We start from the raw sequence: 22,562 nt of genomic DNA, 5'->3' as shown, positions 1-22,562 counted from the left end.
CCTCAGCACCGAGGGGCTTTAACTCCGAACTCGGGGTGAGGGGGCAGTTCTGAGCAGGGCAGGGTCGGCAATGGGCGTGCGGGGCCGGGGGAGGCACAAGCAGCCAGAGGGGCACCAACAAAGGGGCTGTAGCCAGGGGATGTGAACGCTTGTCACAAAACAGATCGGGACACGCTCTAATAAACGGAAAGGAACGTTTATTTCCCAGCTTTGAACAAACACACTTGGCATGGGTAAATGCACGCTGTTGCACTCCCGATTTATTCACATTTAAGCACAATTCTGCTCACAGACATAGCTTTGTCAACAGACGGAATAATGCTCATTGCAGCAGGACACCAGATTCTACTGGCAGAAACAGTGAAGAAACTTCGGAATTGTCAGGTAACAGTTAAAAAGTCGAAGCAGTAAAATTTTTCTGTGAAGGTTTCCTCTTGGCATGGACTTCTGAAGTTAATGCCTAAAAAAGAAAAAAATAAAAATAAACCCCCAAAAACAAATACATGAGACAAATATCCATATGCAACCAAGGTGTGATCCAAACCAAGACAAAAAAAAAAAAAAAACCCACTGGCTAAACCTCTGTTACCACAAAACAGTTCTGAACACTGAAAAGAACTACCACAACCATCCTGAACTATGCAGGACAAAACTTCCACCAGTCATTTTCTCACTGCTGCTGTGATTTATAGTAAAGCATCCCTTCTGAATTCCCTTTTCTTTTTTTTTTTTTTTTTTATGCACAAGATACACATTCTGTGCTGCCTCTATTTTTCATGACATAACTCAGCAAAAACAGAATTTAGTAGTAAAATTTGAGTGCAGTCATTCTTATGGTTCATGATAATAAGAATAAAGCTTTGATTTTGATTATAAACAGACAAGGTGTTAAGCAGGCCAAGAACAGGACAGAGCTGGAAATCCTAAGCTGAATATTGATTACAAATTAAGTACTTTAAGATACTGAGTAAATCACCAAAATGCATTGATTTAAATCTTATTGAAGTTCTCAGCTATTTGCAAACCAGGAGAAAACAATATTTACTGTGAATGTAAAAGATAATGTATGCTTTATTAGTGCAATAACTTATGCCTAAGTTAATTATCTTGATATACATATATCACAAGAAACCATTATTAATCTCAATTTGTAATCTTACTCTTTTCAATTCCTTACATAAAACCTGCATCCCCTGTTATCTGTACATTTTCAGAATTCTCCTCCATATGAAGGAGGGGAGAAAAAAGAAAACAAAAAAAATCATGGTCTGTAGAGGTCTGCACAAGCAGCAGACCTCTAGCAGCAGATGTGTTATTTTATCTAAGTAGCAATGACCTCATAAATCTCTGTCTCAAGAATTTTGAACCCTACTTCAGGCAAGGGTTAAGGTATTACATTTTTAATTCCTTCTGAGAAAGAAGTTCCATTTATACTTCAGTCAGACTCTTTCTTGGTTACCCGTAACATCAGAGGACTCTTTTACCTTCATCAGCAGAATCTTTCAGCCTTTGAAATAGTTCTGAAAGGATTTTTTCTTTTCTTCATAATCTGCAAATGCAGAAGCAATAGGATCTGAGTAGAGCCTTGGTCCTTCATTGCTCACAGTGAAAGAAGTTGGGAACTTCCTGAGATCGAGACCCCTGCCCGAGAAGTAAGCCTGGAGCGTTCTGAAAAACTGAGCAGATTGTGAGAACAAACAGAGCATGACCCCTGGAGAGTCATTATTTCTACTGACACAAATTAGATGGAATGTTTATTCCTCTGGGGGATGAAATCCTCAATTCTGATCATAACCTGATACAGCAACCTAATTCAGACGTGCCCACTCCATCCATGGCTTGTGCATCTTATTTGAAGTCAGAAGAGCAGCAACTGTGTCCTGCTCATTTATGCTCCCCACTGAACCACGGGGCTGTGAGATAACTGCACCCCTTGTAAAACAGGCTGAGAGAAAACAGGACACCTCTGTAAACATCTTGGTCAGAGTCAGCAACAATGGGCAACTGGTTTGAACTGGCCCCCAGCAATCACTTCCAAGGAGAAATTAAAGCTTCTTAAAACACTGAGGAAATATTACAGAAAACCAATTCTTTTCCTTCACAAATTCTTTTTAAGATTGTGCAAATGTTCTCTGAGTGGTATTTTCATAGATGTCAGATGCAAACTTATTTGTACTTCCATGAGATGAAACAACATGCAATCAGAGCACACATTTGAAAGAAACACAGTAATCATTCCTCTTCTGTTTCATAAAACAAGTGGCTGAATAATCAAAATAATTTTTTAAAAACAAAAGCTGCTGGATGGAAATGTAAGCACATTTTGAGCACTGCTGTGCTCTGAGAATGTCTCTTCAGTTAAGGGGTACATCTTGACTGAGAAATGGTTATTGACCATACAAAGTGCACAGTTCCTAACATTACATCTAATGGGCCCCTCTTGCCTTTAAATTTAGACAATAAAGAGTCTCTTCATGGAAAACAAAAAAACACATAGAACTTCAGCTCTCTTTCTTGAAACATTTCCTTACCAGGTCTCTGTTTCGGGGGTTATCAAGAGGCTTCCATTTATCTTCTGGTTGGAAAGGAGCACCCTTTGCCAGTCCTCTCACAGCCAATACTACATACAGACCCAGGAGCAGCACTTTCCACATGCTGGAGATGAACAGACTGCCTGAAAGATGGGCAAACAGACATTCTCCTTAAATCCTACAGAGCTGTCACTGGGAACACACAAAGCATGTGAAGCCAAGTCTGCCCACTGCAGATTACATCCATGTGCTATCAACTCTTTGTTTTCATGGTACTAAGGTCCTTGGAAGAACAAATTTTTCTAAACAAGTGTTTCCCATACCAAAGCTATTTCTAGACACTGCACTCTCATCTGAGGGACCAGTAGAACACTCAACACAAAATATGACATTTTAAAGTTTACATTTATTACATAAAGCCATTTTCAGTGGCTAATACAGCATCAGAGCTTTGAATGCTCCAAGGAGAATGCAAAAAATATGACTCAGGACCCAGAGAGCCCAGAGAGTTTTATAAAACTGCATTAAATTTTACTACATATAATAATAAGTGCAAAGGTATTTAATACAGCCTGGTCTAACATACTAGAGATCCATTTCACAACTTGACTCGGGGAGAAAAGCAATTCTCCCTCTCACATTCTCTAAAATAGAGCTTACCAGGGAATTTGGCTTTGGCTTGCCCCTTCTTGGTTGGTCTCCTCGTAATCTGTGAACAACCTGATCTCTGCACTTATATTTCTAGTAGACTGTAGGTGGGTGTCAATGACGTTAGCAGGAGCTCAAAAATACAGTAATGATTCCATTTCCAACCATGACATCAAGACCCTTGAGAATTTCATCCTTGGTGCTCTTCAGACCTGTTGCTATCGAACAGTGCAGTACAAATTCCACCCAAGCTGTATTGCAGAAATTGGAAGTAGGCATACAGGAAGTTTAAAACAATTCCCAGGAGAAATGGCACAGCTTTATCAAAATATTATTTTTAGTTAAAAGTAATTAGCTGTATCTCTAGAATGGTGACTAATGGTTTTCAAGTAAATGAGATATGGATCACTCTCTTGATGCTGGAAAAAGAGAGGAAAAAGTAAGGTCTGTTTCAATATCCAAAATCATAACATTTTAATGGAAGCATTGCTTTCCTACCCTGATTTTATCAGCAGTTAATATCCTCCTGTCACACTAGAAACTAAGACAAAGGCTGCAAGGAGGACTCTGCTCATTTACCTTGGCCTTAGTGCATAGCATTCTTCATATCAAAGCTGCTCATAATTTTTATTATTTCACTGCACTCTTCTCTCCACTATGTAGATGATACATGATTTAGCATCACATAAAATATGTCCCTAAATAGACATGTTAAAATTAAAATATTTGACCGTACTCCAGAGTGTAGATGTTTATGTCTGACTAGAAGCTTTACATTTTTCTTTGGTTTAAATTTTGAAAGCAAAATAAAAACCTGCCACCACCCTTCCAGGAAGGTGAAGTTTTGGATATCCAAACATCATTAGCAACACAGTAAACAAAATCCTAGCAGTGTTATTTTCAAGGTGATCCCAAGCACCACTTCTTCCATTCCCAAAGATGACAAAGAAACCCAGATGTCCCTAGGATATGCACTGGCCAAGGGGAGGACACTTGGTAACTCCATAGTTAGCACTTGTTTCTGCTCTTATTCCCTTCTGCTAATACAGCAGCTTATTTTCATGACTATAGCAATCTATAAAAATTCAAGACAACTTATCCAGCTTGTTTATTATTCTGCATATTTGGAGTTTTTTAAAAAAATCATACACACAAAAAAGAAAATCCTTTAAGCCCCATCAATTACATTTCATAACACTCAACTTCCAGAAAGTGGACTCATCAAGAATAGATCAGCAGCAGAAAAACTTGAAAAAGGCAGGTCCCAGCATAAGGGAACTGTCTTTGCTGATCTTCTAGGTAGATACTTATTTGACCTAGAAGTAGAAATATGCTCCCGTAGAGAAAATGACAGGAAGGGGAAAAGGCAAGACTTACAGCCTTTGGAAAGAGGAGGGGGGAAAAAAAAAGCCAGAAGAGCTGGCAGTTTTCTTCTCTTTTTTTTCCCCTCAGTTAATTTATTTCATTGATTTCTTTACAAAGAACTGGGGATATGCAGTGTATTCAGCTAATAAAACATTCTGAAGTCATCTGCAAATATGAAAGAAGCTTTGTTACTGGAGGAACCCAGGCAATGTGGGTGACTGATGAAGCATGCAGATATGCAAGAGATTCAATTAACATGTATTTTCTGTGAGCTGTCTGAAAAAAAATTCCATACACACTTGTATTGTTGCTTCTTGAGCTAAAGCTCTGTGAAACTGTTGGAGCTAAAAAGTCTGTTTAGGCCTATAGCTCATTTTAATGTGTGGGCTGGTCTTTTTTTAGTAATTTCAATTCTTTCCTTCAGGGAAAGTCAAATATAAGCCGAACACATTAATATTAAAATACTATTAGTATACTTACACTGACTGAATTAAATTGCATCCTCATTTTTGAGGACAGTAGCTAAGTTTAACAAATGCTGTCAAAGCCAGATGTTAGGGGGCTGCCTTTTTAATGCACCCAAATTTAAGCATCAGGTTTTCTTGATAAACATCTTCAATAAATCAAATCTTTTCAAAGTGTCTGTACTAATTATATAACCTTTCTGGCACAGGAAGTAATGTTCATGTATGTTTGAATTAAATTGCTGTGAAGATGAAAATGCTGATAGCATTGCTTGCTCAACTCCACACAATTCACCTCTGAAATGCAAAAATTTAAACTATACTAGTTTAGCTGAGAACAAGTTTTATACATATGATGCTCTATGTAAACTGTATTATTCAGCAAACACTTTGAATTTTATTGCATTTCCCAGCCATGAAGCCTAAGGTTTTGGAGTTAAGATAGTGAGCCCAGCTTCATCCTGTCTATCTAACCATCTTTATTGCACTATACTTGAGTTGTGAAAGAAGCACCTGTTAAAGCACTGCTCCAACCACAAGGCTTTTTGTTTACTACTTTTATTTTCTGCTTAGAATCCCAAGTATTACAAGTCAGAAGGAAAAGCACCAAACTGCTCCACATCAGTACCTGAGGCAAGACTAAAGGCAAACACTGCTCACAGCACTCATCAGCGTGTTTGTACAACAGCATACAGGTGACACAACACTCCACAGAGCAGCACTGGCAAGTGGCACTTTTTGTGATTTACAACCATTTGTACCAATGCAAGCACGTTGGAATGCCATACAAAAATATACAGAAGTGTTTCTTTAGCAGGGGATTTGCTATACAATGTACTTAAAGTCATGCACACTTAGGTAAAAGAAAATAGACAAAAAGCAAACTGAAGTACACACTGCAGCCAGGGAAACCAGGAAACAAAATAGGAACATCCCAGAGCAGCTCCCAATCAAGTTGCCCACAACTACAACAAAATAATATCTAAATGTAGTTTTTAAAGACTGTGAGATTTCATCTTTCAGCAACATCAAATCACAACACCTCTTCACCAAGCTTTTCTCAGCATCTCACAAGGGCTTTACTGAAGTTTATGATACATGACATGATGTGTAAGAATTTATTTACAAACACTTTTATAAGCACAGTAATTTGCTATAGCATTATTCAAACATTTATGGATAAGACCCTGTCAACATCTCTAAAAACCTGTAAATATTAAGAGTGAGTTCATGTAAAACATCAGATTTGTAGTAGCTACATAATAACACAGAGGAAGAGTTAAAAACTTCTAAGACAGATTGCTTGAGAAGTGATAAGTTTTTCCCCAAAATTACATATTTTCTTCAAAGTTTTAAATCCTTTGGCGACCAACAAATCCTTCCCTCCTCACTAATCAGCCAAACCAGGTATTTTGGCCAACATTATTCTCTCTTTGTGCTTGAAAAAACAATTAAAAGGTCTGTGGGGAATCAAGTTAGACAGTTTCTCTTGAGTTATCATCATACATAAAGGCCTTAACAGTAGTTCTACCTTCTCAAGGGATTCAGTACTAGAACATTCCAGTAGCTAGCAAATCACCAATGGCCAGGAGTGCTGAAACATCACCACAAAATAAGAAGTGAGGTGACTGGAATGAGTTTAAGCAGCAGGGAAGACACAAAGCTTGTGTGTTCCATGTTGTGCTCAGCAGCAGCAGCAGCCAGACTGAAGCTGGAGCTCAGTGAAAGGAAATGTTTTGTAACTTTGCTGTGTATTGCTCCAAACCAGCTCTGTCAGCAGCTGACAGGCAGTTGTTTGTGTGCATGTCTAAATACCCCCAGCACAACAATAACCTCTGAGATGGCATCACTTTCCAAGGTTCAGTGCTATATGGGAGGGGGGAAATCAAAATTTGGAGGGTTTGTTCAAAACACACAAAGAATCCTCTATAGACAAATAAGAAAAGCCAGCAGTGGCTTTTCCTGAGCTCTTTGTATTAAAAAATACACATAAGAAATCCTTCTACTATATCAAAACAAGATTTTAAGATCTTAAGTATTTCTAGTTTTCTTTAATGAGTTAGGATGAAAAAAGTACATTTTTTTTTTCTCCAAAAAAGAGAATCTACATGTGAACTTTCAGGGATTTACATGTGAATATTTTTCCTAAAATGTAAAATTTAGTATTCAAAACTTAACACAAGTTAAGTTCTGGAGCCTTAACACAAACAATCAACCCTGCCCCTGTCAAGTTTTCTTCTTGCACTGGTGAAGATTTTGCTATTTAATGGCTTAAATACAGTATTTTGCTTAAACTAAAATTGAGATTTTTTTTTTTTTTATTGAGGACCAAATATTAAAATGTTTAAAAATAATTTGACACAGAGACTTCAAAGCTGAGACAGATATCTGCAACTTGTTTTCCTTCCTTATTTTTCTTTTGGTCACAACAGAAATGCTTGAAAAATTCAGGTCAGCTAAAGCTTTCTGACTTTGGTTGGTGTGATTCCAAACAAAAAATATGCTGTACTTGTCATAAATCTTCATTTCTCTAAGTGTAACATGGGGTCAAAATGATTTTTTTTTAAGCATTTTCCCCAAGTCAAGTTTCAGTATGATCCACACAAATATTTTTGGTCAACTTCAAAAATCGAATATAAGGCCATGGAAGTCCACAGGCTACAGTTAGAGTGTATTCATTTACTGGTTTAAGGCACAATATATATATATATTTTTTTTTTTCTCTCTAGAAAGCTACAAGTTTAAAGTCACAGTGAGGAATTTCACATTTCAGTTTTGGTCTGGCACTCCAATCATATGTGTCCTGTCTACTACCTGTAGACTTCTGTAAAGCATTCCAGCTGTCAGGTGCTGCAGTCTCAAATCCTGTTTCCAAACTCAGACTGAAGTGGGTGGAACATACTGAAGCCTGAATGGATCCTAAATTAGTGCACTTAGCCTTTTGTAAAAATAACATCAACACACTTGCACATTTGATACTTAGGTATACCCTGAAATTATTCAAGTTGGAGGGGGAAAACAGTCTTGGCTGATATTTCAGCAAACAGAAGGAGTCTACAGGACACAGCACTTCCTGCCAGGGCAGTCCCAGTTCCACTGTTCTGGGAACATCCTGCTTGGCACTACAGGGCAGGGACACTGCAAACCAGAGAGAGCTGCATGGGGAAGGAGGACCCACAATGGTGTGCCACAAATAACAAATATTATGATGTTCACCACTCCTGGTTTTTAGAGACAAACTCAGCTCTGACACCACACGTTCCTAGAGAATCCAGAGCACAAGCTGCCAATAGCTGTAGAGAGGCAATGCTTACAGGATTTGTTTATGACAGCATGAATAGCAAAATCTGTTTACATGTAAAAATGCAGAAAGAAACCTCACATCTTAAGAAAATAAATTCAAAATATCACAGTTCAGGTTTTCATCTTACAAGGCAATAAGCACATATTTGAGGCAGCTATGTGCTTAGACACCTGAAAAATTGAGGGCTGGCCAGATATGCTGAAGTAAGAGCTATAGAGCTTTCTCTCTAAATGCTTAAAATTCATTTTTACAAGCAGCAATGTCTATTAATAAGACAAAGTGTATGCTTTTACTTGAGTTTGAGGATAGATGAGCTTATCAAAAGCTTTGAACACATTCACCCATAAATAAAAATATACATCAGAAAGTATAGTTTTTGCAAAATGTTTTCAAATTTTTTAAGAATTTATGGATTCTAATATTCTAGTTCAAAGTTCTGGCTCTAAAAAAAGGTAAAAATTGTACTTTAAAATTAAAAATGGATTAGCTTTGAACTGTCCTTAATTGTCACACATTTCCTAGAGGCTATACAACAGCAGTATGTAGCTTTGGTAACCAAAGTATGTCTCCCCTAAAGGAACAGTGATGAAAATTTTATATTTTACAGTGCTAAATGCTTACAAAAGCTAGCCTGATTATCTCCCAGAAAAAAAAATGCAAAAAGTCAAAGCTGTAAATTAAGTGAGAAACATGTGCCATTAAAACATTAAATGGAAAATAAGCAACAAGAATTCAGTCTACTTTACAACTAGCAATTTTCTAGTAGCTTAGTGACTTAGAACAGCAGCACAGTTCTGTACAGCCTCTACAACCACTTCCAAAAACATTTCCATAGCTCAGAGTATTAAAGGTCAGTAAATGGCTGGTTTTATCTCAGTATAAATACAAGGAAAGTCTAAACACACTCAACCCTATATTGAAATAACTTGATTCAAATGAAAGTTTCTCAAATGTTTACATTTATTAATGACTACATAACAGACTTTATTCTGTGCTCTCAGATGGATCAGATGTATCAGATTTCAGAAGAACACCAAGTGAGTTTCTCACTTGTTATGGCAAACACATGGAAAATGAGATGTATAAAACACTGACATATGCAATGCTTTTGTTAAAATGTCAATACATTTTGTTTTGTTAATCACTGACTTTAAAGTTAGTCCAATTAGGTTATAGATGAAAAATTCACTTAGACATACCAGAAGTCTCTATGCTTCTACAATGTATTAGTACTGCACTGCTCACAGTTTTGTCATTATTCATCTATTTGTTTTGAAAAGTAGCAAATTAATATTAAGGAATTATTTGCTACATGAATTAGCTCACTTAAAACCAAAATCAGGGCAGAACCCTAAATGTCAGAAATAATATTAACTTAAATTCCATTTACTGCAGGTTTCTTGGAAATAAAACATACAGAGAAACTTCCCACCAAAACCCACAAACCAATCCTCTTTCAGGATGCTGAAATGTTACCCACTGCAACTTTTAAATCACAACTAAGAAGATTAGCTTTGGACAACATCAATTCACTCAGTTCCAAGGTACACTTGGTAATTGCAGTGAAGATGTGACTTTTTCCTTATCAGACACAGAGACTTTCTATGAAGTGTTAGATACACATGTCATTGCAGCATGATGAGACTGTGAGGAACATCTTTGATGGCATCAAGCAGAAAAGATTATAAACTTCCAGAGTAATTTCAGGGTATGAAGCTGTCACCAAAGCTTCTCATTAAATCTCTCCATGTCAAAGAAAGATTCTGTTGTACCAAAAGTTAGTGGCATTTAGTATTTTAAGTTCTTACCCTGTTTCCTCATTCTGTTTCTGATAGCTTATAAAAAATTGTATTAGATCCACATAAACAGTTCTTATTTTGAATACATCCTGAGGTTCTAAACCCTTACAATTTGTGCCTTGGTCTCCTCCCACAAGGTCTAGATAAGCTGAAATGTGAAGAATAAAGTGGAATTTTAATGTAATTGAAGTTAGTAAGAGACATTATAATGTATTTGCCAAAAGCTGTTTTATAAATGTATCCCACTCATAAGAAAGGATATTTCAGTAATATTTACATCTCCTTATATATGCAATTAACAGTGTATATATATATATATATAGGGTTATCCTATGTTTCTGCTGATAATTGAATAGTGGCAGAACTACAGATTCACCTAACAGAATCTTCTTGTCCAAAAGTAACAACAATCATTGTATTTTACCTGAAAAACAACCTCAGACTGTTACAAAATCTAGTCCTTTTCAGTATGACAAGTAGGAGAATTCATCCTCTCTTAGAATGGGATGAATTCTGAGACTTGTTCTAATCCTATTACCATCCACTGATTGTATGGCAAATCTAATTGGGATTAGACTCCTAATCTGCCAAACAGTTGAAGTTGTCCATCCATAATCACTGAACAATCCAGACACACATCCCTCACAACAGTTTAAATCTATTAAATGGCACACAAGGCATTAAACTTCAAAATAGGAGTAAGACTTCCCCTCCTTTCCCCAGTAAAGGTAAACCATCTCTGAGGAAAGGAAGTGTTAAGGGAGATGTGAAAAACTCTTGTTATCTGGGATCTCAGAGTCAGGATTATACCTATTCCTACCTCCAACTTGAAAATCAGGCAAGAAAATACACAAGATACCAGAACCCACTTTATGAAGAGTGCTAACAATCATCAATAGAACTCCAGCTAAAAAAAAAAATTAATAAATGAAAAAAAAAAAAGGTTATCCTATGCTGCTGTAATTCTGTAATTCAGTATGTTTCACTTCATGGCATATTTTGAAAGCTATCAAAGATACCAAATATCAAGACTGTTTCATTTCCAACAGTTCCAACAAATGGATTCATGCACAAAGAGCCTGTTAAGGTGGCAAAACAAAATCAGAAGTAAAATAAAGTGATAAGCCAAATGGACCATGAAAGTCAAGGAAAACTATCTTCCCCAGAAATCAGACCCTGCACATTTCACAGCCCTTTGCCAGCCCTAGTGCAGTTCTGCCACCATCTTTCATTCACAGCCATTTGCAAGTACAACTCTATTCTTCTATGTCTGAACAGCAATTTCTAGTTAAACCAACTGGTGCATTTAGCTACAAGTAAATTAAGTCACACAAATTATCTTATATACATATACTGTAGCATACATTTCATTAGAAAATATCAAGATATAATCTATTCAAATAACTTTTCTGATTTACAAACACTATATATAATCTAACCTTCTTTTTGAAAAGGTTAAAACTAGAATACCAGCAGATAGATTACTGATAACAGTGACAGTGGTTTGGCTAACTACAATACCCTTACTCAGTTACAGCACTTGGAATGACTTACTAATAACTTGAATTGCTGACATGGATATAAGCAAACAAAACATATGTGGCTTTCTTCATGTTTGTCCTTCATTTTGGAAAATCACTGTGTGAATTGAGTCTTTCCAGCCAGCTCAAAGGAATTGACCCTAACAACATATTAGAAATAACTGAGGCACTTAGGCAAGATTATTAAGATATGATGGAATTAATGGGTCAGGCTGGCTCCTACTGTATCAGGAGTATACTTGATTGACTGTGAGCAGCAGATTTCCTCTTGGTATTCCTATAAGATGATAGAGCTGGTCTAGTATCTCCAGATGAAGGTAACAGGTATCTCAGACACAGCAGAGACAGCTAAGACAGAAGCAAGTAGTAAGCTCATCTCCACACAGAATCAATGCATCATTTAAACCTAAGGACTGCTGAGATTTCTTCTGTTGGCAAAACACATGCCCAGGGGACAGAATTCCTTACACGTAGCTATTGTAGGCTTTGTTACAAATGGCAGTCACTGTAGCATCTAGGCACTAAGATAAAATTTATACAGAGCTAATAATTATGGTCAGTATTTCCCACTATTACTGAGTTTGCCCACATGCAGAAGTTAGCACTGTATGGCAGGACAAGAGTTTGCAGGGTTGTAACTATTCCATATTCATTTTATGCTTTGGCATTTATTAAGAGATGGTTGGTTCTCTGATTACAATAGGAAAAAAGCCTGCCTTGTCTACTTAGAAAGAGTGCAGCAACTGCACTGGTAACTCACATCACATCTCAACATTTGTTAGCTTCTACATATGAACAAAGTCCAAGGATTAATTTCAAAATTCCAGAGAAAACTGACAATGTTTTAAAACAAATTACAGCAAATTGTTTATGAATCTGCTGGTATCCTTCCTGAATAGAAAGCTACATAGAATACTGTTGTCTTCTCACTCTCACAAAAAGTAAAATGTGTAAGACTTGCAATAATCTCACAAATGTTCAACTCACACTGATTGAACAAATGATTTGATAGAAATAACAGTTCTATATAAGCAGTACATTCTAGTTTGTCTAGACACAAATGTGGCAGCTTTTTAATGTAACATAAAATAATTCAAAGTATACTTGGCTGTGTGGTTTTTGTGATAGTCACAGTGTGCTTGAAATGTATTCAGTTTTAACCAGCATACTTCAGACCTGCAAGAGATGCAAGTTCAGAACACAGACACTGCATGGCACAGTGAGTAAAAAAGGTCTGTTTCCACAAAGCAGTACAGTGAAACACCAAGGTGTCTACAAGGCAGAGTACTGAGATGTTGCACTGATATGAGTCATGTGCTTACACACAGTTACATCACTCCATTTCAGAGACATGAAATAAACACCAGGAAAAGTTTTCTAAGCAACCTTAATAAAACTATGAATTTTCTGTAAAGTATTCACAGTTCTGTCCTCTTTCCCACATAATGTAAACTACTGATCATATTAATTTAGGCATTTCTGTGTTGCAATTTTCCCATCTCCAGTGTTAAGTTTCTAGAGTGCTTTGTCCTATATAGAATGAACATTACACAAAACAGCACAGCACATGTAGAAGGAGAGAAAAGGTTACAAAATGTGGGACTCTGTATAAATGCATCCGTCCAAAGGCCAGCATTGCAACAGACAAAGGGAGTGGAACTTTGGCTGCAATCTTCAAGAGTTTACTGTAAGAACAGAAAGGAAAAAAATTAACATTTTGTAGCCACATATGCAGAAAGTATGCAAAAAATGCCATATATCATTTTCCTTTGCAAAAAACCCTTCTATTTCAAGGCTTTGTTAATCTTTAAAACTGAGCAACTAGGTCGAATAGGCCATAAAAATTGATGCATAAGCAAGAGAAATGATTCAAAAAGGTTAATGTCATTAAAAATACTATATTGATTTAGAAATTTGTTCTCTGTAACATAGGAAGACTTAATGGTTTGGATCACTTGAGATAACAGGTACTGGTCAAGAGGATAAATGACATTTTTTATTATTGATTGTCATTCATGAAGCATTAACTAATTTCACATCTCAATAAGAAATATTCTGTCAGCAAAACCAAGTTCTCAGAACTTCTTAATCCAGTAGAGAACACAGTATATTTCTCCTCCCACAAGGGGAGCTACAAGAACATAACTATAATCTTGTATAATTCCCTTTTCCTTTTAACTGTCTGACAATAATTGCTCCACGTATTTAGCTTCTGTGACACTTGAAAGAATTCAATGAATTGTGAGTTAAAAAATCACATTTCAAGAAGTTATTATGCAGCCAATTGCTTAGACAGCACATACCTCATTTTTTCTATGTGGCAAATACAGGGAATTTTTTCCTCCTAGCTGAACTAGAGGTACTGTTGCACACATTTTAGCTCATATTTTAGACTTAACCATATGAGTTCACAAATCTCTACAGAGGCTGAACAATCACAGCATAAATTAAGTTTTACCACAGAAATGGTGATTCACAAAGAAGCAGGAAAGCAAAACTAGAGATTGGGCTACAGTACCTTGATTTCACTTCAGAAGTATTTGAATTCATTAGAATTTCTAAGATGCATACAAGGATAATAGCTGTGGATCTACAGGGATCAGGATCAAGCCTAACATTGTACCTGCAAAGAAATGGTTTAAAAAGCACATCACTTCTAAACTAGGCTGCCAAATAACATCCATGTGCTGATGACAAAAAAGATACATAAAATATATATATATATATCCCAGCCTGATTTTAAACCCCTTCTGAAATATTACTTTGTTCAACATATCACTGATCCACTTAACACCTATTTACACCACAATACAAACCAGGCAGGATAGAGAAAACAATAATAACTAACAGTAATCTTTAAAACTGTAAAGGTAACTAATAATGTCAAGAACCAAACATTTATAATTTCTACTATCTTCAAAAGTTCCTGTAACTTTCTTCCACCTTTGTGCCAATTTAAGAATTTACCTGAGATTTTTTAACCAATAAATTAAAGATGGCAAGTTGAGCAGCACAATCCACGTGAATAAATTCAGGACTGTAATGTGCATCTTAAGACTGTTAACAGCTTCAGCAGATGTTTTATTGTTGGAAGGAGACTGTGTTGCTTCTGAAATGCTGTCCCCTGAACTCTGGGCTTTTACTGTGTGTGTACTGGAGTTCTGTGAGGTTTCTTTTGAGTGACCTGAATCCTGGAAATGAAAGACAGAAGTCACAAAAATGTGCACAGGCTTGGAAGAACCCATGCTGGGGAAAGAGGAGGGGAAAATTATCCTAACAGTATCACACCAGCTGTGATTTAGGAAGAAAACCTGCAATTTATGCCTCAAAAAGCCACCAAGAGTAAAGTTCAATTTTAAAGTATCTAAATTTAACCAGAAATTTCTCATACACTAATAGTTTATATGTCTGTGGAAGAAAAGAATGGAGAATGTAAATGCCCTGACACCAATGAAATGAAAAGCAGTTCCTGGAAGGAGGGAGAACAAAATAAAAGGAGTAATAAAGCATGAGGGTGAAAAATCACAGATGATCATTCACAGGAAAGATATAGGAAGTAATGCAACTGGGAGTAAAATATTACCTGTAGGAGTAAATAGCAAAGGTAAATGAATGAGTTGGCAGATACTAACTTCCAGTGACAGAAAAAAACCCCACAAATGAAACAAAATATTATATAGAGATGAAAGGAGAGGATTTTCAACTAAACACACAAAAAATCCACTCAAAGAAACCCAAAGAAAACTTTCAACAACTTTCTGTGTCAGACTTTGCTCTATGTTGACAAAAAAGAGCAGGTACTTATCATATGCTGTTATCCACACCTGCTTACATCTTTGATCCTATAACTTAAAGTCATCCAGAAAACAAAGTTCACACTGCATGGAACCCAACACTTCTTCACTGTGTTTTTAACAGCTCCCTGTTTACAGCAGTCTCAGTCCATATTCATCTGGATTAAAAAAACCTTGGACTCCACACGCTGCCCCTCTAGAAAAAGCAGTTCTACCTGCAGTACAGATTATTACCTAGAATTTATTTTCTTTTAAGATAAGCCATGCCTAATCAAATACCAAAAATTTAGACAAACCCTGTTAATCTGTATGTATTCAGAGACAGAGTTTTCTTCTTAGATGAGAATTTCACATTGCAGAAACTTCAAACAGCAGTCATGTGAGATGGAGCAGGCTGCTCATGGCCTGGCTGTTCTTTCACATCCCACATTTGTAGCAGCAAGTGAACTACAGCTACCCAGTCACTGCAGCACAACCTAAGAGTACCAAGGCAGAAGTTTGCCAGACCATTTTTGGCCAGAGTTTGGAACAGAAGCAGGAAACAGACTCACCCTGTTGTGCATGTTTTGCTCTGCTCTTACAGTTACATGCAGTTTTACAACCTGTAAGACAAGCAGTTGCTTGATTAGTAAGGATTCTTCACACAAAAGCTGTAGTACAGGAGAAGAAATTGAGGACTCCTTACTCTTCAAGGGAGGTATTAGTCTTTGTTTTTATAATATTGCCTAGCTGTAAGTTAAAGTTTTCAATTTTCTGCACTGTTGTAGTGGGCACGTGGGACCACACATTTCTTTGTAAGAAGCATTAACAAAAGAAGAAGAAAAATTCTGCAGATTATAAGATTATGACAGTGAGAAATTAGAAATACCAATTTCAAGTATGAGAATAACATTTCTTTTATGTATGAAAAAGGGTAATCTGGATTTTTTGCTTTTAACCTGGGGTTAATTCAAAGCATCTAAAATTTTCAATTCAGTTACACATACAAAATATTTAGCCTTTCAGTACCTTGAACAAGTATTGAAGATAAACAATGAGCACAGAAAATGCACCACAAGTGGTCCAGCTAACCAAAGCAAGGGATATCATCCCACAGAGTCTGCTGGGTGTAATCAACTTATCCTTCTGAAGTTCAGGAGGTCTAAAAAAAACCAAAAAACCAGAAACAAAACTGTTGTATTTCTTCTCAGACTTCTGCTTGCTTTCCAACCCAGATGTCTAAAATCAGGTATAAATTCAAATCATGTATAATTCTGCCCAGAATTCAATCTTGCCCAAGCATTCACACAGAAGCAAACAAACAAAAAAAAACAATTGTTGGGTTCAAAGTCATCTAGGAGAGCATAATTATATAGCATCACGTTGTTTTACCTAATCAGAGTTAACCATAATGAAGAGAAGAGTCTCAGAGATGTAGAGAAAAATACTCCACTCCAGTAGGCAATGCCTGTCCCAAAAAGAAATAGAATCAGGGACACAAGGGGGAACCATGCATCCTGACTACTCAGTACAGCAGCATCCACCTCTGGTAGTGACAGTGATTCCCATATCTCTCTAAACCAGTTAAACCTGCCAAAAACATGAAAGCAGTATTATTTATCACTTCCAATTGCTCTTACAGTTAGATATCTATCAACTATTCCTTCTATTACAGTCTTTCAAGCAAAAATTACAGTCAGGTGCTTACAGTGACTACAGATAAAATAACAGTCCTCCCTAGCAACAGTTTTACTGAAACTTCTGGTTTGGAAACTGCTTTAAACAAATAAATGATGCAAACTCACCCCTGCAGAAACACAACAATGCTTATAAGAGGTTCTACTTTGTAGGGCTTTGCTGTCCTAACCAGCTCGAGGGAGAAGTCTGAACACTGGCCTAGGATCAAGAACAGAGAGCATCTGTAGTTACTGCCACGCCATGAGCTTCAACAAACATCATCCACAACAAAATGTAAATTCAGACAATGGTGAGTTGACTTGAAAACAAGATAACCATGTCTTGTCAAGGCCCTCCTCCACTGGGTCACCCCCATTAAGGTAATATGGCACATGAGCTTCTAGAGACATTATGGAGTTTGTTACAAACACCCCCTGAATTTTAATAAAAATGCATTTTGTCTGAAGGCATGACAGCATAACAAAGCTGCAATGCAAATCTCATCTTCCTGCAAGAAATAGTGCTTTGTGCACATTAACAATGTATTTTAAACTTTTACATGTATTTTTAAGTAGATTTCTGATAATTCTAAACTACTGTGCAACACCGATATTTCATAAAGAGGGACTGCAATTTAAAATAATACAGAAATATTTTGCTACAACACAACCTTGAAGAACTACCAGCCACGAAAAAATTAAAATTAAGAGCATGGATCCAAGTATTTCTGTAAGTTGAATGATATTCAGCTTAAAAAATTCACATTTAGCTAGTCTTTCATCAGTAAATTCAATAAGCAATTTCCCTAAATACACTTGTGACAGAGAAAAATATACAGATTTTTAGAAAGCTACCTGTTGATCTCAATGTGCTCAGTTGTCCTCCATAAGTAAGAAGAATATTAGAAACAATATAGACTGGAAAAGCACCAGCATGGAACCTTACTATCTGAAAGACAAGGATAAAGGGATAACTTCATTTCTATCTATCTATAAAAATCTATTTTAAAAACACATACACAAATATTATCATGAAGCCAGAATGATAATGAGATTAGAAAATCTTTTTTAAATGATCCAGCTTCTCATTTTAATGCATATTTGATAATCTCCAATAACAATTAATGTTATAGATGGGAAATACTAGAATCTTTCATAAGCAGTTAATGAAGCAGGTTTGGATAAATGATCAAATTAGAAACAACTGGGTTTTTTTTCCCAATCAAGACAAGTATGAAAAAAATCAAGTATCACATTTCAGTAAAGTAAGTTTAAAACAACTTAAAGGCCTCTTTTCAAGCAAAATCTGCATATAGTTATATATGCTTTTAGGCAAACAACTTTTGGAAGCAATTATATGCATGTATTAATTGGCTTCAACTCTCTCAAGTAATGATTAATATACCAATAGCCTATAAATTCTATAAATGTTGTAAAAGAACAACAAAATGAAAAATCCTTGCTCTAAATGCATATAATTATGTAGAGAACCTTCCCAGTTTTATTCCAGCACTACACTTAGGTGCTTGCAAATTAATTACTCTTTAGATGCAGAGAACTGCAGATGGCCAGTCTATTTTTACTGATCCCCATGTCCAAATGGATTCTTCATTGATAACCAAAGAAGATTTGTTGAAAAGGAGCATATGGACCTACTCAGACTTTTTCCCCCAACTTAATTGATGCCAAATGTATTTTAAAGTTTTAACACCACTGACTCATCAGGCAAGAAAGTTAAAGTGACCTACAGATATTGAGCCACATACTCCACATTTACAGCAGCTCTTTAGAGCTAGAGAGCTTTTCTGCTCCTCTAAGGACAGGGGCCTGACATTCATCCAGGAGGGATTCTTGCCAAGGGAAAGGGCTGCAGAATGATCACTGAAAAGTGCTCCTCTTGGCATTGAGAAGGGACCTGAAGTGCCACAGTAAGGAAGGCAGGAAGTAAAAATTTCTATAGATGCTACTGACATAGAAAAGCCAATTTAGTATTAGGTTTTCTTACCTGACCAAGAACCTGTAGAAGTGATGTCTTCAGAATTACCTTGAAAAAAAATATATATATATATATTGTTTCATACTATGGTAAGCCTAAGTACAAAATACATTCATTTTTAAGAAGCAAACTTAAGTTCTAGAATACAGCAATCCTACAACTAAAATGTACAACACCTTACTACTGGCAATTAAAAGTAAATGCTTTAAAGCCTTAGAGTCCAACTTTCAGTACTAACCTAGCTGCTGCAAAATACTTGTAACACACACACTGCATGTGAAAAAGGCCAAACAGCCCACCTTTAGATTTGCTTAGTATTTATTTAGATTAATCAGCTATGGTTTACAAGACTGAATTGTGCAAAAATTATCCAGCAATGCAAACTAGCTATAAAATAAAACTGCTTTACTCACTTCATACTGACAGTCTGGGGAAGAGTAGATGTTTAACTCTGGAAGGCTGCTGTCACTGTGAGGCTGAGCAATGTGCAGTTTGGCAGAAATCTCAGCAAGAGATGGAACTCTGCAACAGCAACACACATGGTCACTGCTGTCCTTATGACCCAGCAGAAAAACCAAAGGTGTCTCAGTCTTCAACAAGGGTACAGAAAGCAGATCTATCACACCAAGTGTCACCTCAAGCTGTGAGCAAGATGGTGTAAGGAACTTGTTCATCCTGTCACAAAGAACTATGTGACATCCTCAGCTCCCTCTCCTCTGAGCTATCCTGGGACATGGCACTAAGGAAAGCAGACAAGTGACACACTGCCTCACAGAGCATGCAAATATGCTGAGTGCCAAGAATACAATTCTGTTTCCTGCAAGTATTATGCCGCTGGAAAACACAGGGGGCTGGAAATTGTGAGGTATCCTTAAGACTTCTAAAATAAACTAGAAATACAGTTTTCCTACCATCTGAAATACAGTCAGGTTGTTCAACTTCCCAAGTGACAAATATTTTTCAAGCTGTATAATTTGTTTTTGTCAGGACTATGCTGCTGAAGCAAACATAGGGCTGCTGTGTAATCCAAACCCTGGCTTCCAGGAGGAAGCCAGCATCCAGAGAAGCCACTGTTCTCCACTGATGAGAAGGTCAATGATTATCCTGAGAATTTCAGAGCAGCATATCTGACTTCTTTTACAAGAAAATTACTGTGAACCATTAAGCAAACAATTCGTAGGTATTCTTATTCTAGGACAAGTCAAAACAACTTTGTCAAGGGCAGAAAGGTAAATGAGGAAAAGATGCAGAAGCCAAATACTTAAGACTGGAGAAACTATCTCACATCAGGAATGTTACCACAACAGGATGCAAATATTCTTCAAATAACATATCAAGAAGTGGTTAATTGTTGAAGTCCTTACTTTGCCACAGTTATTGAGTCTTCATATGACCAGGGGATATGAAGTCTATAAACACTTGGTTTTCTTTCTGAAATGGAACAGCATTACAAAATATAAACTTCATTAAGAACCAGATGTGCAAATTGTCTCTAAAAACTACAGGGCCAGTAAAAGAAAGGTGGCACACAGATCACTACACAGAATCTCTGGGCTTGCAGCTACACTGCAATTGACATTGCAATGCAGATCAGAGTTAGCAGCAAACAGAATTACATGGTTAAACTCAGGTTGTTACAGGACAAGACAGTGAGGCATCAATGTTTAAAAGAAGAAGAGTTTTGAGAAGAGTTCTGCTTTTCAATATGAAACAAAACCTCAATCTAATAAAATTCATCACTTTCTTTTTTTGAAACAGGGTCCTTCAGCAACCCATCCTGTTTAAGCTTATGCAGCTCAACATTCAAATTTGAGTCCCATTATCAGCAAATAAAAATCCTAGGCCAATGTGCTTTCCTCAAGAAACACTTTCAATATAAGGCAGAATCCTGATGGAAATTCAACTTCCCTTAGCTGGGAAATAAGAAAAACAAACATTAAAAGACTAATTCCTCATTTTTGTTGATCCATCCTTCTTAAAGTGGATATTGGCAGACACATTTGAATAGCCCACAGCAGCACTGCCTAAACTCCATTGCATGAAAAGACTTTAGTTTCTAGAAATTTTCAACATTTTTTTAAATAAATTTGTACTTTAGAAGACTTCTATTTACCTTTGAGTGACTGGCAGTGACTGTCTATATAAATTTTGAAAGCTTGATATATCTAGAACACAAAAAAATAGAATTCACTCACTTTTCTCCAGACAAAGAGTGGTTACATGACCTTAAAAACTTAAGTAGCATTCTTACTTGGTTGAAGTGCTGGAGCTGTACATTGTAAAGTAATCCAGTTGAATTTAATAGAATTTTGCTTGAAGAAAACCCTGGAAAGATACAATATTTTCACTTATTAGATAAAATTATCTGAGAACTCGCTACATATTCAGATCATTTCTTTTCCAGGAGAATTACATACTTTCATTTCTGTAAGTCTAAACCCCCACAATTCTTATTTCTTTGTTACTAACAAAAGCAATGTTAGCTTCAGTGAAAAACAAGCTCCAAAACCCTCCTGACCTGACATTTTTAAGCAAATTTATTATCCAAAGGTTAGTTATATTAGTTTTCCATTTTTTCCAAAAGCAATATGCTATACTTACCAAATGAAAAAAGATGTGTTACAGGGAGCTGGACTGTTCTGGAATCCTCTTTGAAGAATTCACAGCCCAAAGTATACTGCAATTGAAGATATTAAAAACAGATCTAAACCAAAGCACAAGACTAGAAATAATTTGGCAAGTACAAAGGCTATTTCCCAAGTGATCTCTCCTCAAGCTTTGCTTACCCTGAACATTGTGCATTGCTAATTTCACTGCAAGATGCCTCTGTCACAACTGTCTGAAGATACACTCCGAGAAGAACATCACACTCACTTGTGCTGTGAATAATTTCTTGGATCATGGATTAATATACCCCAGACTCAGAGACTGCATTTGTGTCACAGAAAGCAATGTCAGCCCTGAGTAGACTGGAAATTCCAATTCAGTATCCTGCCATTTCCAGGACTAACTGGAAAGGTCTGCCAGATCCAGATGGGTAACACACTAAGCCTTCAATGTCCCTCTTACTGGGATCCTGAGAGCCCTTGATGCAAAGATATCCATCTCATCTGTGAGACTCCAACTGTTAAACCCTGCACAACTCAGTCTACTACATCATTTGTGGTGTAAGAGCTAGCAGAGCTACCTGACCTAGAACCCAGAACCCAGGTGTGCTGCCTGCCATGACCTGCATTCTCTGCTAACCTGGGTAAGAGAAATGACTGTTCAAAGGTGTGAACATTCAGGAAAACAATCAGAGTATTAAGAAGAACAAGCAAGATCACTATTAGAATCTCCAACAAGAACTCTAAGAACTGATTTGAGAACTGTGTCTCTGTACATGTTTCAGGTGCTGTTCACTGCCTTGTTGTTTGGTATTTTATCAGAGTGTTTCTGAGCTTACAGAAGCTACTTTCAAACCAC

General features: G+C 36.6%; 2 protein-coding genes across 3 annotated transcripts in view; both read right to left on the bottom strand.

Moving 5' to 3' along the window:
- Positions 1 to 180: 180 nt before the first annotated feature.
- On the bottom strand, positions 181 to 9,096 carry C7H2orf66 (chromosome 7 C2orf66 homolog). The gene is made up of 4 exons (XM_009088114.4): positions 3,192 to 9,096; positions 2,532 to 2,674; positions 1,485 to 1,676; positions 181 to 460 (listed from the first exon to the last, which is right to left on the bottom strand). Exons 2-3 carry the CDS (start codon positions 2,652 to 2,654, stop codon positions 1,503 to 1,505), a joined length of 297 nt encoding a protein of 98 aa, XP_009086362.1. The 5' UTR covers positions 2,655 to 2,674; positions 3,192 to 9,096; the 3' UTR covers positions 181 to 460; positions 1,485 to 1,502.
- Positions 9,097 to 9,250: 154 nt separating this feature from the next.
- PGAP1 (post-GPI attachment to proteins inositol deacylase 1) overlaps positions 9,251 to 22,562 on the bottom strand; it is a 30,727-nt gene continuing 17,415 nt past the window's right edge. For both annotated transcript variants that reach the window (XM_030241225.2, XM_030241228.2), the window contains 14 exons: positions 21,699 to 21,774; positions 21,349 to 21,422; positions 21,211 to 21,262; positions 20,462 to 20,528; positions 19,511 to 19,619; positions 19,107 to 19,145; positions 17,957 to 18,050; positions 17,231 to 17,321; positions 16,818 to 17,015; positions 16,455 to 16,587; positions 15,998 to 16,048; positions 14,620 to 14,843; positions 14,171 to 14,275; positions 9,251 to 13,337 (listed from right to left, as the gene is read on the bottom strand). In XM_030241225.2, coding sequence (XP_030097085.1) covers positions 13,199 to 13,337; positions 14,171 to 14,275; positions 14,620 to 14,843; positions 15,998 to 16,048; positions 16,455 to 16,587; positions 16,818 to 17,015; positions 17,231 to 17,321; positions 17,957 to 18,050; positions 19,107 to 19,145; positions 19,511 to 19,619; positions 20,462 to 20,528; positions 21,211 to 21,262; positions 21,349 to 21,422; positions 21,699 to 21,774 — 1,452 coding nt within the window. In that variant the 3' untranslated portion in view covers positions 9,251 to 13,198. The remainder of the gene's footprint in view (positions 13,338 to 14,170; positions 14,276 to 14,619; positions 14,844 to 15,997; positions 16,049 to 16,454; positions 16,588 to 16,817; positions 17,016 to 17,230; positions 17,322 to 17,956; positions 18,051 to 19,106; positions 19,146 to 19,510; positions 19,620 to 20,461; positions 20,529 to 21,210; positions 21,263 to 21,348; positions 21,423 to 21,698; positions 21,775 to 22,562) is intronic.

The sequence above is a fragment of the Serinus canaria genome, chromosome 7 (genome assembly GCF_022539315.1).
Source record: "Serinus canaria isolate serCan28SL12 chromosome 7, serCan2020, whole genome shotgun sequence".
NCBI lineage: Eukaryota > Metazoa > Chordata > Aves > Passeriformes > Fringillidae > Serinus > Serinus canaria.
The sequence above is the reverse complement of the archived record's forward strand: the minus strand, read 5'-3'. Positions and strand labels throughout refer to the sequence as shown.

Coding starts and splice junctions, on each gene's coding strand:
- C7H2orf66 (XM_009088114.4), bottom strand. CDS start 2,654: ATGTGGAAAGTGCTGCTCCTGGGTCTGTATGTAGTATTGGCTGTGAGA. Junction 1,677..2,531: donor ACCCCCGAAACAGAGACCTG/GTAAGGAAATGT, acceptor CAATCTGCTCAG/TTTTTCAGAACGCTCCAGGC.